This window comes from Culex quinquefasciatus, chromosome 3 (genome assembly GCF_015732765.1).
Source record: "Culex quinquefasciatus strain JHB chromosome 3, VPISU_Cqui_1.0_pri_paternal, whole genome shotgun sequence".
Classification (NCBI taxonomy): Eukaryota; Metazoa; Arthropoda; class Insecta; order Diptera; family Culicidae; genus Culex; species Culex quinquefasciatus.
This window is the reverse complement of record NC_051863.1, coordinates 109,035,774-109,046,755: the sequence shown is the minus strand read 5'-3', so window position 1 is coordinate 109,046,755 and position 10,982 is coordinate 109,035,774. Positions and strand designations below refer to the sequence as shown.

Below are 10,982 nucleotides of genomic sequence, written 5' to 3'. Positions count from 1 at the left end.
AACGAGGTTAAAAGCATTGGACGATACGCGTATCAAGCGATAAGGCAGCTGTGTCAACGGCGACACTTTACTGGTGAGATTGTGTTTGCAAATCTGGCTCAAACCTCCTTCTATAGAAATTAATTATTTACATTAATGTGTTAAATACTTCAATATTACATCCTGCTTAGAACCCACTTTAATCGTTTTTCAAAGATTTTCTTCAGTCTACAATAAAAGGATAACCGTATTTTTTTTAGATTTAATGAAATGAACATTACATTGGATAAACCACTGCTCCCACATGAGTTCATAGTCCGAGATGCGGCTCCCTCAGGTAACTTGTAGAGGAAAGAATGGCATTGTATGTATCTGTAAGTCTGTGTATCTTCTACATGTAGGCATTTTCAGCAACAGCTGAAGCATGAAAGCAAAGTGTTCTTTAGGTGGTGTTCTTCGTGAGAGAGGAGGATAAATAATTGCTACCCTTCCAGGAACATGCGGTTTTCGATCAGCTTTGGTCCATCTCATGGCTTGAGGATTGCAGTTTTCGCTTCAAACGTGTGGCACAGATATCCCAAAAGCTCCTTCATTTGCGGCAGGGTGTCGTAGATGTTATGGAAAGTTTTGGCAAACCTTCTCAACGCGTTGATTCTGTTTGTGTGTCGCCCGAGCGATTCGCACTTCTTGAATGACCGATTTCTTCCATTTTCACTCGGTTTAACTGCGTCACCTTGGTGTTACAACATGTTAAATCAATTTAAAAACAGTATGAAAGCTAAATAATAAGCAAAAAACACTTTTAAGCACTTAAAATTGCGTTTTTAATACGCAACAAAACACACACTCGCGCGACCAACTCAACACAAACCGATGAACTGAGGCGCTTGTGCAAGCAAGGGAAGGAAAATGAATGACGGACAAACCATTCATCCCGTCCGTCATTCATTCATTTCTCTTCTTCTCTCTTGTGGTGTTTTTGGCTAACGTAACTTGGTTTGCTTCAGGTACAGTACGAGTGTTCGATTAACGGAAAAACATTGCATTCGAAATTGTATTTGGTTAGAAGTTTTCGAAGTAGGTATGTTTTGTTCCAGAGGTATCGAATTGTTAAGGTTTGAAACAGTCCAGACTCGATTATCCGAAGGCCTTGGAAAAATTTCACTTCGGATAATCGAACCAGGATTTTTTTTATTGTCTTATTTTTGATTCTTGAGCTTTAGTATGGCCAATCAACTACTCTAAAGTAATTTAGGATTTATAATAAAGAAATATTGAAAAATGCATTTTGTATTTTATAGGCAATCAACTACAGTTAAACTCCTGACGCGAAAATCGGCGACGCATACACGATTTTTTCAGATCCATTCACTGAACCGCAAAATTGTGACATAAACAAACCCGACTCAGTCGTGAGTGCCCTAGCTCACTGAGCAGCTGCAATAGAGATATCCACGCGCGAGAGTGTGTTAGTTTGGAGTTTAGTTACACGCAGAAGCAGGCAAATCGAGTAGAAAGATTCGTCTGTCAAAATCAGCTGTGTCCTTTGTTATACCACGAGCACGTGGTAAACGGCTGGTTTTTACAGGCGACTAGTCTACTCGATTTGCCTATGTCTGCGTAAAAATAGTGTAAACAAAATCAGCTGCTTGAAATTCAGCCAATCACAATCGATCAAACCCAAAACAATACTTTAATTACGAATACTAACACAGAATCATGGTGTGTGTGAGAGAAATCGTACACTCAAAAAAATTCACACGTAGATGCTACGTGAAAAATCACGTAACCCCAATTTCCCCTAGGCACGTTTTACGTGACACACGTAAAAACAATGTGTAAGTGTACTGGCAAAAAACATATTTCACGTTGATGTTACGTGAAAAACCTCATAGTATTTTTCCACTAGGATCTTTCATGTAGCTTTTATGTGTTTGGAAATGTAACTTCAACGAGATTCAAGTGCGTCATTCGGCCAAATTTCTACGTGATTATTTTAGTATGAAAATTGTTGGCGTACGGTGAAGATCTGCTGCTATTTTGTTTTAATAATTCATGTTTATTTTTCAGATCTTTTGAAGCAGTATCTTCTTTTCTGGTAACCATGGAATTCTGGCCATACCCTCGAAAGTATTCCCAGGCGCAACTCTGCGATTTGGTCCGTCGGAATGACATTCATGGTCGAAGCTACCGTGGAGCGCGAGGCCACCGGAAATGTCACGAACATGGCCAACGGGTCGTCGACCTTTTCTAGTGTGCCCCGGAGAAGTTCGAGTACGGATTACACAACTCGTTTCAGGTCATAGAGCTAGTGTCCGGCCTCTGTCCGAGCATCCACTCCGGGTTTTTGTGGCCACCCTCTCATCGTCCGACTAGTTTCGTTACAACCGTAAGTTAAATTCGGGTTAAAGAGATTTTAACGATGATTTTAAGAAACATTATTTCTTTATTTATCAGGAAAAATTCAAATCACGGTGACAGTACCAACGAGGACAAAACGGCAACGACGGGCCTAGACGGGGCCAATCTTGTATGCCATCACTCGTAACAAAGATGACCAGTTAGACCAGCTGTCAGGTCACTCCGTCGGAACGATCGCCCTGTGGCCAACTTCGATTCGTCAAGCGGAAGTCAAAACGGATGCCCAACTTCGACACGGAACACTACAAAATCGTGAATTTGAATTATTTACAAAATGTTATTAAAAGAAAAGTTCAATAAACCATTTAATTAGAATTGAAAATTGCATTATTTTGTTATTTTAAACAGAAAAAATAATCTGAAATAAGATTACATAAGTACTAAAAGGTTCCTATAAAAATCACTAAAACGTTCATGTAGAATTCATCAGCTGATACATTTAGCTTTCACGTGTGAAACACGTAAAATCAACGTGAAATGATCTGGCCAAGCATATTCCGCTTCCACTAGAACCACCTCGTAGAAGTTACGTGAAAAGTCTAGTGGAAAAATACCACATAGCTTTTCACGTAACTTCGACGTGAATATTTTTTTGAGTGTGGAGATCTCTATGCGAGGCAGTAGTCGACCAATAGAGTTATCTACGTGCGCATGTATTGCGTGTACGTACACGAAAAAGATTGAGGTTAAAATTTGTACCCTCCAGCAAATCAAATGGCGTGCTAGTGTGCGTGAGATCGGGCTTAGATAACTCTATGCTCATTCGACGTTGCACGCACACACATAAAGAAACAAGTTTTTACACAAAAAGTTGGTATTTATGCGTGGAAATGTAATTTTGAATATAAGTTATGGTTGTTTTAAGTGTTTTGCACAGTCTAGAACCATTCAATTGTTTAAAAATAGTCAAAATAGTGTTTAGAGAGGATTTTACGAGTCAGTCATACGACACGAATTGAGTGAGTGTAGCTCATTTTTTCACGTCTCTCATTCTCCAGCAGCCGACCGGCACGAGTCAGGCGGCAGTGGTTGAACGGACACAGTAGGCTTACAGTCACATGCTAGCAGTGAACTGACATTTTGGTTTGCTTCATGTGTACGCTGGGTTGGAAACATTTTGCAGGCCTGCCTCAGATCATATCTAGATACCTACTGAGAACTTTGGCTCGAGCCTCGAGTCGATCTGGCTCGAGATCGAGCCTGAATCGAGTCGAGGCTCGAGCCAAAATTCTCAGTAGGTAGCCTCAGCGAGGTTCAGGGACTAGTCTACCGATATGTGGAGATGTTTTGATGTTTTGTTTTGTTTTACTATTGAAACAATTCAATGTTTTAAAATGTTTTCAAAATGCAGAGACGGACGGGAATGTCAAGTACCTATTTTGAGGGGAAAATCACCCGAGCAACGCGACCGAGTGTCGGTCGCGAAAAAGGAGGGGAAGTAGCAGGCGGAAAACATATATAAGAAGGTGCGCCAGTTTTCATACCAACATTCACGTCTCAGACGTCGGACCGGCCAGACCAGCAGCAGCAGAGCAGAGAGACCAGAACACCAGCAGCAGCAGCATAAGAGAACCAGAGCAGCAGGAGAGAGAGGGACTAGAGCTACAACAGAAGCGCGCATCGCCTTGTCAGCCAATTGCCTCTCGATGGCCGGACCGTTTGAATACTCTGAGGAAGGGGGTGAGGCCTGTCCAACTCTTCGGAGTTGCCCTCACTCCCCGTCCCTCGTCCCACCCGGGACGAGTCTGCAACGAGACGAGGCGCGCGCCTGCTGCCTTCTCGCCGAACAGTTGCCATGGCCAAGCCACCCGGGACTCCCTCTCGTCCCATCCGGGATGAGTCGGTGAAATGCCTTTCAGGAACGAATGTTGGTCTTCGGGGTGACGAATTGCACAGCTTTTGAGGCTACTCGCCCCAACCCCTCTCCCTCCCTCAATCTACTACCTAACATTCATTCGGTTCGCGAAAAATCGTTTTTCGTTCTTCTCTTTCCTTCCTTCTATGTTGATGTTTGAATAAGGCTTTCTAGTCAAAGATTTACCAACCCATTCAAAATATGTTTACATAGAGTTATCGAAGTCCGATCTCATGTACATTAGCACGCCATTTGTTTTGCTGGAGGGTGCAAATTTTAACCGCAATCTTTTTCGTGTACGTGCACGCAACACATGCACCCGTAGATAACTCTATGGCAGCTGCAGTTTTGTTCGCATTACATTTGCCATCTCTTTCTAGTGAAAGTCAACTTAATCGGAATTCAATTCGAATCGTATACGAATTCCGTTTCAACAACCAGTACGTACAAGTTCCGATTGACTTTACTGGCCTAAGAGTGTGTAAGTTCTGTCTTGTTTATCTAGCTAATTCTTCAAAATTAAAATATGGAAAACTCTATGTCCACATATCAAAACTTTACGTAGTCTACGCCATTCCGGTTATGTCTATGACATAACTACTTTGACTTTTGATAGTACCATCAGCCTTGCCAAATTTGAGCATGATTGGAGAAGATAATTTTCCAGGTGTTTAAAAATAGTAACGTTTTTTGTTTTGAGACATATTATTGAACAAAACTTTTTTTTCGTTATCTTTTTACAATAAATAATGGTCCTCTTAAATTCATTGTATCTATCCTACACCATGCATCAACAAATAAAATATCGGTTAAATTTGATATAAAAATAACAGTTTCCCTAAAATGAACAGGCGAACAAACTTTTTTTTCAGGTGGCTTTTTTCTGCATAAAAGCAATTAATTAATGAAAACGTTACTTAATCCACCGTAAGGTGGTTGATTCCTTCCTCACATATTATAGTTTTCAGTTTAAATAAAAATGTACAACCTACAAATTCTCTCGAAATAAAACTTTATAAACTTATAACTGGATAGGGTTGACAGATCATTGATCTTTTGGACTCGTTGGATAGGTATTTTGATTACACATACAACGATATGTCGCATGATTGATCCAGCCATCGTTTTTATCGAAATATATTAGATCCGGTCTCTAAAAAGAGTATAAATAACACTTAAGTACTCATAACTTTTGATAGGGTTGTCAGATCTACGATGTTTAAGCTCATTGGAAAGGACTTTTAACATCTGTAATAACAACCCTGCAATGTCGACATACAAGTCGACAAACCTTTGTAAGCAAAGTCGATAAGCTAGTGTGAGCAATAAGACTCTGTCTCTTCTACTGCGAACCACCGACCTACTCGGTCCTGTTTTCCTTATCTCATCATCCGAGTCTTAATCACTTTCACTTACATTAAAGTGGCGACGACGGAGAAGTACTAGTAAAGGAAGGATTCTTTTCTCTTGCGGCGGTGGTTTTACGCTGATTTTCTGCACCGGCTGCTGTGGTCTTCGGTCATTCTTGACAAGGTCATCTGGTTTGTAGCAGATTAACAAGTAAGTTTCACGTTAGCAGTAAGAAGTTCGTTTGTTTGGACGCTGAAAATATTTATTCGAGACACGTTTGGTAGTCTCCAAATTAGCAACTTGGGCACCATTTTGTTTTGCCATTGTGTGTTAGAGAATAAAAGAGTTTTTTGTTGTTTTGACGCCATTGTTTAGCACACGCGGTAGTCATCAGCTTTTGACGCGACACTTGAGTGTCTGACGGTGTTTAATAATTCAAAGTTGTGTGGCATCGCATCGGGCTTAACAATTTGACAGTTTGGTTGCTCCTGTTGCATAGTTTGCCAAGTTTAAATCGGCTGTGTTTTATTCTCCAAAATGCCCAACAGCATGACGCTGGTCAACCAAATCGAACAATTCATTCCCGGGACCATCCCGTTTGCGCAATACCTCGAGCAGTTGAGTGGGTTTTCGCTCACCACCAGGTGGAGCAGGATGAGGATAAGAAGAAGGCGTTTTTAGCTGCGAGTAGCAGGGAGGTATACACCGAGCTGAAAAGCTATTCCCGGGAAAGACCTCAAAAGGAAACTTTCGTGTCGATTACTACTGCTTTGCAAAAAAGATACGATAAAACCGATAGTGACATGATTCAGCGATTTAAATTTTATCAGCGCAAACAGCGGGAAAACGAGAGTGCTGAAGATTTCATTCTAAACGTGAAACAGCAGGCGGAGCTTTGTGACTTCGGGCAGTTCAAGGATCAAGCCATTCGGGATCGTCTTGTTTGTGGTTTGAACGATGAAGTTCTTAGGCAGCGGCTCTTTGACGAGGAAGATCTTACGTTAACGAAAGTTGAAAAATTGATCGTAAACCGGGAGCTTGCTACAGTGCGGGCCAAGCTAGTGTCGGACAATGATGTTTATAGAGGAAATGTGCTTAATCGTGTTGGTGACCGTAACAGGAACAACAGAGCGAACGGTGCGCCCAGTTTTCGTGGTCGATCGCGCAGCAGGGGACGTCCGGGAGGTAGGAGAGAGAAGTCGTTCGTTCTCTGCGGGTCGCAGGCATCGTTCACCGGCGGCGACTAATCGTAAATTTTTCTGTAATCACTGTCGTCGGCCTGGTCACACGCGTAGTTATTGTTTTGACTTACCGGAAAATAAAAAAGCTGTGAAATTTTTGGACGAACCAGCTTCTACTTCCAAAAATGTGAATCGTCGGCTGGTTAACTATCGTGAAGACGAGAGTGATTATGACGAAGACATGAACTGTCTTATGATCTCGTCTATCAAGAAGTTGAGCGAGCTTGCTTGCGCCAAGTTTACGTCGACGGAAAACAGCTGGAAATGGAGGTGGATTGCGGAGCAGCAGTTTCTGTGATTAATTCGGTTGTTTACGAGAAGAAGTTTAAGCATATCCCTTTGATGAAGTGCGACCGGAAGCTAGCCGTAATCAACGGAAGTCGGCTGAACGTTGAGGGCAGATTTCCGTCGAGGTTGTTTTCAACGGCATCAGGAGTAACGTCAAGCTGATCGTGCTTCGTTGTAGCAGTGTTTTTGCACCTCTTCTCGGGCGAGACTGGCTGGATGTGTTTACTCCGCGCTGGAGAGATGCTTTTGGAATCAGCGCTGGGATCAAGCAGCTGGACGTTTTTCAAGATCATATGGTCGAGAAGTTTAAGCGTAAGTTTCCTAATATTTTTGATAAATCTCTGGCATCACCAATTCAAGGGTTTGAAGCAGAACTTGTTTTAAAATGTGACACTCCAATTTTAAGCGTGCTTATGATGTGCCGTTAAGGTTGAAAGACAAGGTGATTGAACATTTGAAAAGTTTAGAGCGTGATGGTGTGATTACACCAGTAGATGCAAGCGAGTGGGCATCACCAGTCATTGTTGTGATTAAAAAAGACGGCGGTATTAGAATGGTCATTGACTGTAAAGTTTCTATCAATAAAGTGATTATACCAAATACTTATCCTTTGCCTTTAGTGCAGGATATTTTTGCGTCTTTGGCTGGTGCTAAAGTTTTTGCTCACTTGACCTTGCTGGTGCTTACACGCAATTATTGTTGTCAAAGAAATCACGTGAAATAATGGTAATTAACACAATTATTGGTTTGTTTGTTTATAATAGACTACCACAGGGTGCGTCTTCCAGTGCTGCTATTTTTCAGCGCATTATGGAGAAAGTTTTGTTTAACATAGATGGGGTCTATTGTTATTTGGACGATGTTTTGATTGCAGGCAAGGACAAAGAGGACTGTGTGTAAGCTTGAATTAGTGTTGGAGCGTCTCTCTAATGCTAATATCAAGGTCAATCTGCAGAAATGCAAATGGTTTGTGAATAGTTTGCCATTTTTGGGCCATGTTTTGACCGACAATGGTTTAATGCCTAGCCCAGATAGAGTTGAAACTATTCGGAGGGCTAAAATTCCGAATAATGTTTCTGAACTTAAGGCATTTTTGGGTTTGATTAATTACTATGGTAAATTCATTCCCAATTTGTCCACACGCCTCAGTTGTTTGTATCGTTTACTTAAAAAGGAAGTGCGTTTTGTTTGGAGCTCTGAGTGTAATCGAGCTTTTGAGCACTGCAAGCAATCTTTGTTAAACTCAAAATTGTTGGAATTTTTTGACCCGAGTAAGCCTGTGATAGTTGTGACTGATGCTTGTAGTTATGGTCTGGGTGGAGTTATTGCACATCAGATAAATGGTGAAGAGAGACCAGTTTGTTTTACATCTTTCAGTTTAAATAATGCACAAAAATCTTACCCAATTCTGCACCTTGAAGCATTAGCTGTTGTTAGTACCATTAAGAAGTTTCACAAGTATTTGTTTGGCAAGAAGTTTACAGTTTTTACTGATCATAAGCCGTTAATTGGAATTTTTGGCAGGGAGGGGAGAAACTCGTTGTTTGTGACACGGTTACAAAGATATGTTTTGGAGTTGAGTATTTATGAGTTTGATATTGTTTACAGACCCTCTGCCAAGATGGGGAACGCAGACTTTTGCTCGCGTTTTCCTCTACCTGAAGAAGTTCCAGCTGCGCTTCAGCGAGAGTATATTAAATGTTTAAATATTACCAACGAGTTTCCTTTGGATTTTGCCCTTATTGCAAGGGAAACCAAAAAGGATAAATTTTTACAACAGGTTGTTTATTTTATGAAAAATGGTTGGCCAGATAAATTGGACCGGAACTTTCGGGATGTTTACGCTCAACATCAAGACTTGGAAGAAGTTGAAGGTTGTTTACTTTATCAAGATCGTGTTTGTATTCCAGTTTGTTTACAAAAGCGGATTTTAAGTTTGTTGCATAAAAATCATTCAGGTATTACAAAAATTAAGCAACTGGCAAGAAGAACTGTTTACTGGTTTGGCATGAATCATGACATTGAATGTTTTGTTAAATCATGTAATATTTGTTGCGAAATGAACGCTGTTTCAAAACCAGTCCCTCACTCACCTTGGATTCCGACTAAAAAGCCTTTTGCTCGTATTCATGCAGATTTCTTTTATTTTGATAAGAAAGTTTTCCTGGTTATTGTCGATAGTTTTTCAAAATGGTTGGAAGTTTATTACATGAAGTTTGGAACAGATGCCAGGAATGTAAAATCAAAATTTATGAGTTTTTTTGCCAGTTTTGGTCTGCCGGATGTTGTTGTTACCGATGGAGGCCCACCGTTTCATTCTCGTGAGTTTGTTGATTTTTTGGAGAGAAACAACATTAGGGTGATGAAGAGCCCACCGTATAATCCATCCAGCAATGGGCAAGCTGAGCGAATGGTTAGAGTCGTCAAGGAAGGGTTGAAAAAGTTTATGTTGGATCCCGAGATGAAGGGAATGAACATAGAGGACGTAGTTTCGTTTTTCTTGTTTAATTATAGAAATACCTGTTTGGATAATGGTTCGTTTCCGTCCGAGCGTTTGTTTAATTTTAAACCCAAAACATTATTAGATTTGTTGAATCCACGGAGCAGTTTTAAGAAAAATTTGACGACTAACGAGAAAGCTGAAAGTGTACCTGTTGCTCCAGTGAAAAGAGATGAGATTGACAATCTTCGGCCGGGAGATCTAGTTTATTTTAAAATTTCAAATCAACAGAAATTCGTCGTTGGTTGGAAGCAAAATTTCTTAGACGGATTTCTTCTTATACATTTCAGGTGTCCGTTGGGGGCCGCGTTTACCTGGCCCACCGAAATCAGATTAAGGTAGCGCGTGGTGGCTACACCCGGGGCGGTCTGCTGGTGGCGTCGAGGTACGAGAGAATGCAGAATCGAAAGAGAAGCCGCGAAGAAGAAGAAGACGATGCCGATGATGAATTTTACGGGTTCGTCTCCGATTCTTTCGTCTTCCACGAGCCGATGGACGTCGACCAAGAAGGTTCTCGCGAGTTCGATCCCCAGGAGGGTTCATCAAGAACTATAAGGTGCCCTGAGAATTTGCATTCAGAAGGTCAACAAGATCATTCGGAATTCAATCCGCGTAGATCGAGCCGATTGAAAAAGGCTAGGAAAGATAGTCGTTTTGTTTATTTCTAAAAAAAAAAGCAATGTTGAATTTCTTGTACAAATAATTGATTGCATTTTTAATTGGTGTCTTTCATTCAGAATTAAATATCAGTGAAATTTTGAAATATTAATTGTAATAAACTATAACTCAAAAAGGGAAGAACTGTAATAACAACCCTGCAATGTCGACATACAAGTCGACAAACCTTTTGTAAGCAAAGTCGATAAGCTAGTGTGAGCAATAAAACTCTGTCTCTTCTACTGCGAACCACCGACCTACTCGGTCCTGTTTTCCTTATCTCATCATCCGAGTCTTAATCACTTTCACTTACATTAAAACATCTTTCTAAAAATGTATGTATGTGTATGGGTTTTCTTACAAAAACCACCATTTTTACAATCTTCCGGACTTTTGTTAAAATCGTTTTTTAGCATAACTTTTTAAGTACTTTTCTAAACTGCATAATATTATGAATACAAAGAGACGAGTAGTTTGTTTTAACTTCGCTATATATGTCAATATCTTGACAGATAGTACTTACCTACGTACTTCGTCTACTACTTGCAGACTTCATCAGTGTTCTGTTCTAGTCGAGAACAAGTTTGGTTCAACTGTTATTGGGAACAAGCCAGAAAAAGGTCAACAATCAACCGTGCGGCCCCGCTGGACTTCTAATATGGAATGTGATAAAAACGAAATAATAAAACAA

The 10,982-nt window shown here is 40.6% G+C and overlaps 1 protein-coding gene across 7 annotated transcripts; it reads left to right on the top strand.

The window, feature by feature from the left end:
• On the top strand, positions 1 to 10,547 carry LOC119769713. Of its 7 annotated transcripts, none has more exons than XR_005278495.1 (3): positions 1 to 73; positions 240 to 316; positions 474 to 556. XR_005278495.1 is itself a non-coding variant. In XM_038263172.1 (3 exons), exons 2-3 carry the CDS (start codon positions 302 to 304, stop codon positions 10,300 to 10,302), a joined length of 393 nt encoding a protein of 130 aa, XP_038119100.1. In that variant the 5' UTR covers positions 1 to 73; positions 240 to 301; the 3' UTR covers positions 10,303 to 10,547. The 7 variants fall into 7 exon arrangements, 4 of the variants coding, with proteins under 4 accessions (XP_038119100.1, XP_038119101.1, XP_038119102.1 ...); XM_038263172.1 differs by lacking the exon at positions 474 to 556 and adding an exon at positions 9,925 to 10,547; XM_038263173.1 differs by lacking the exons at positions 1 to 73; positions 240 to 316; positions 474 to 556 and adding exons at positions 7,529 to 7,860; positions 9,925 to 10,547.
• Positions 10,548 to 10,982: the final 435 nt, after the last annotated feature.

Bases quoted from the DNA above. Each gene is read 5' to 3' on its own strand.
- LOC119769713 (XM_038263171.1), top strand. From the start codon at position 9,417: ATGTTGTTGTTACCGATGGAGGCCCACCGTTTCATTCTC. The intron at 9,456-9,924 runs GTGAGTTTGTTG...TATACATTTCAG, and splicing joins AGGCCCACCGTTTCATTCTC to GTGTCCGTTGGGGGCCGCGT.